We start from the raw sequence: 2,882 nt of genomic DNA on the forward strand, positions 1-2,882 counted from the left end.
AAATGTATAGATGTGCTTTACACAATTGATGTATGTATTGTGATGAATTGTATGAGCCCCAATAAATTGATTTTTTTTTTAAAGATAATACAGGTGAATTGGAAAAAAAAAAAAAAAGAGAGAGAGAACCGCCGAGTCCTTTGGGGAAACATTTAATAATGGGAGGGACAGGAACAAGTGGGGCCGAGGGCAGGCAGCCGCTATGGCTGGAGCGCAGCGGTGGGTGCCCAGGAGAGCTGGGATCACCACCACCTGCCCCCACCCACGTCAGGAAGGACCTGGGAGTCAGGCACTGGAAGCACAGTCCGGTAAGAGGTCATGGCAGGGCCCAGAGGAGGGCAGACCCCAAGCTGAGCCAAAGCCCCCGGGGCAGGGCCCGAGAGTGGGGCATCCCATTGCACAGGCTCTTGTTACAGCAGTGGGTGTCCACGTGATGGACCTTCAAGCCAAACGCATGATCATCCTTTTCGATCGTGAGTACAGACCCCACGACCACATCCTTCCGGATTTCCTGCAGAAACTTGGCGCAGGTCAGCTCACAGCCCTTGCCCATGTACGTGGCGTTCTTCCCTGCGGCAAGAGAGGAGGGCAGCTTCTCAGCCCTGCAGAGGTCCCTCCCTCCCACAGACAGCCTTCTCTCCCAGCCTCAGGACCCTCCCCAGACGGTCTGGGGGCACTGAAGCAGCACAGGAGTGGGGTGGGGGTGGAGTGTCGCACCAGGGTCCCTCAGCTCTGTCCCCAGGGCTCTCACCAGGCTGTGAGGGGATGGGGGGCAGGGCCCTGGTACACTTGCGCCCCACCCCCCCTCATATGCTTAGGGACTCTGGACTCCAGGCCAGCTCACCATTGATAGTCCCACTGATGGCAAAGGAAATGCAGCTGTGAGCCTCCATGAGACAGCCTTTAGCCTTGCAATCCACTGGTTCCCCCAGGAAGTACAAACAATCCTTGCAGGTCAGGCCCAGGGCTACGGGGTGAAGAAGAGCAGGCCAGGTCCAGGCAGCGCTCCCAGCCCCTGAGGGACCGGTCCCTCCCTCCTCTCACTGTAAAAGGCCTCTGGCCCACTGCCGGTGGGGGAAGGGGTGGGGGATCTCCCCTCTTGCCCTAGAGGTTCTCACCCCTTGCACTCGCCGCCCCCTCCCCTTGTCCCGCCCCCACCCTACCCACACTCACACCCCACCCTGGCCACTCACAGCACCCCCAGCACAGCAGGGCCACCAGCAACCTGAGGCCAATGACCTCGGCTGTGGCTTGGGATCCGCACATGAGGGTGGGCGGGGCTGGGGGCCTGGGGACAACCCCCTTCCCTCCCCCACCCCCCATACAGCGACCCTTGCCCCTTGCCCTCCAGAGATCCCTGTCTTCCCTGTGGGGCCTGCAGGGACCAGCCTTGGTCAGGTCGCAGAGTGGCGGAGATAGCCCACCCGCCTGTGTGCCTCCACTCAGAGAAGGAGCCGTTTGGAGGGGGAGGGGCGGAGTGGGTGAAGAACAAGAGTCCCCAAAGTCCCCTCCTGCGCTTTTAAAGGGGCAAGTCCCTCGGCCGCCCTGGACTTCTCTCTAGGGGACAGGCTTCTCCCTAGGGCGGCCACTCATGCTGTACCCCCTCCGGGGTCCTCACCCAGCGCCCCTCCAGCACCTCCACCTTTAGGGACAGACTTGTCCGCCAGTGATAGGCCCATATCCCCTCCCTCCAGGGGAAGGGTGTGGCCACCTGGGCCCTTCTGCTTGTCCTGCCCTCCTTTCCAGCCCAGGTCTGGTGAGAAACATTGTCCATGAGGAACGGAAGTGGGCCGACCGGAGGAAGATGGACGTCACAAGGGAGGAAGCCCACCAGGATCCCCTCCACCCTTCCTGTCCTCTGCAGTCAGGACGGGGCAGAAGGGCCCCAGGAAGTCCGGCTATACGTTGTCCATTAGCAGCCACTGCTTCTGCTGCTTCTCTGGCTGTCCGCTGTGTCCTGAGCTAGGGAGTGTCTGTTCAAACACGCGCGCATGCGCACTTATACACACACAGACACATCCTTACACATTTAAACGCTCATACACTTGCACACATGCAGTCAGACGCTCACACTCTCACACACATGTACACTCCCACACTCTGTCCTTCGGGAAGATCTCAGAAGACATGGTAGTGAAAGGACTAGGTCATTTCCTGCTCCCAGGGTGACCATGCGCTATGCTCAGCTTGCTGGGGAGGACAGGAGGTTGTATGGGGGTGAGAGGACAAAGCAGGGCACAGAGCCTGGAGAGTAGTCCTCTCCCCCTGGGACACTCACTGAACTGCTCAGCGTCGGGGACTCCAGAAAAATGGAAGAAGAAAGCCCAGTAAGCAGGCCCTCCCCCTAACAGGCCCCAATCCGAGCTGCCCCAGCTCCTGAGAGGGGACACAGAATGTCTGGCATCTTGGGCTTAGGGTGCTGGAGCACTGGGGAGGGGGTCCCAGAGGTGGAGGAGGGGACAGGAAGGACATGGGACCATTCTGGGCAAGGCACAGTTGTGCAGGGACCCTGCTGGCCTGTGTGTCAGAGGTCTGTTCATGGCCTGCTGGGGTCTGAGAAGGACAAAAACATCAAATAATAGGATCAAAGAATACGGCTAGGGATGGCAAGACGTGGAGGGTTACGCTCTCCCATTGTTTTAGGACTTACACACTAGCACAGACAACTCCAAGAACACACACACACACATACACACACACACACACACACGAGCCAGGTGTGTCCTGCATGCAGTGGTGTCAGTAGGGGCGTGCTCTGACCCTCACTGTCATCGAGTCCCCAGCAACCCCACAGGACAGGGTCGCACTGCCTCTGTGAGGTTCAGAGACTGTAGCTCTGCACAGAGGTAGAAAGTCCCATCTTTCTCCCGAGGTGCTGCCGA

At 59.2% G+C, this 2,882-nt stretch overlaps 1 protein-coding gene across 1 annotated transcript; it reads right to left on the reverse strand.

The window, feature by feature from the left end:
- Positions 1-316: 316 nt before the first annotated feature.
- Positions 317-1,679, reverse strand: LOC123520974 (lymphocyte antigen 6H-like). The gene is made up of 3 exons (XM_045284049.1): positions 1,619-1,679; positions 845-967; positions 317-570 (listed from the first exon to the last, which is right to left on the reverse strand). The coding sequence occupies exons 1-3, from the start codon at positions 1,677-1,679 to the stop codon at positions 317-319; spliced, it is 438 nt and encodes a 145-aa protein (XP_045139984.1).
- Positions 1,680-2,882: the final 1,203 nt, after the last annotated feature.

This window comes from Echinops telfairi, unplaced genomic scaffold, assembly GCF_000313985.2.
Source record: "Echinops telfairi isolate 266 unplaced genomic scaffold, ASM31398v2 ScPeMD7_7468;HRSCAF=8506_0, whole genome shotgun sequence".
Classification (NCBI taxonomy): domain Eukaryota; kingdom Metazoa; phylum Chordata; class Mammalia; order Afrosoricida; family Tenrecidae; genus Echinops; species Echinops telfairi.

Excerpts from the sequence above, each read along its gene's own strand:
- LOC123520974 (XM_045284049.1), bottom strand. The coding sequence starts at position 1,679 with ATGGGCCTATCACTGGCGGACAAGTCTGTCCCTAAAGGTGGAGGTGCT. Across the intron at positions 968-1,618 it reads AGGTGCTGGAGGGGCGCTGG|CCCTGGGCCTGACCTGCAAG; the intron begins GTGAGGACCCCG and ends TTCACCCCGTAG. Across the intron at positions 571-844 it reads CATCAGTGGGACTATCAATG|GGAAGAACGCCACGTACATG; the intron begins GTGAGCTGGCCT and ends CTCTTGCCGCAG.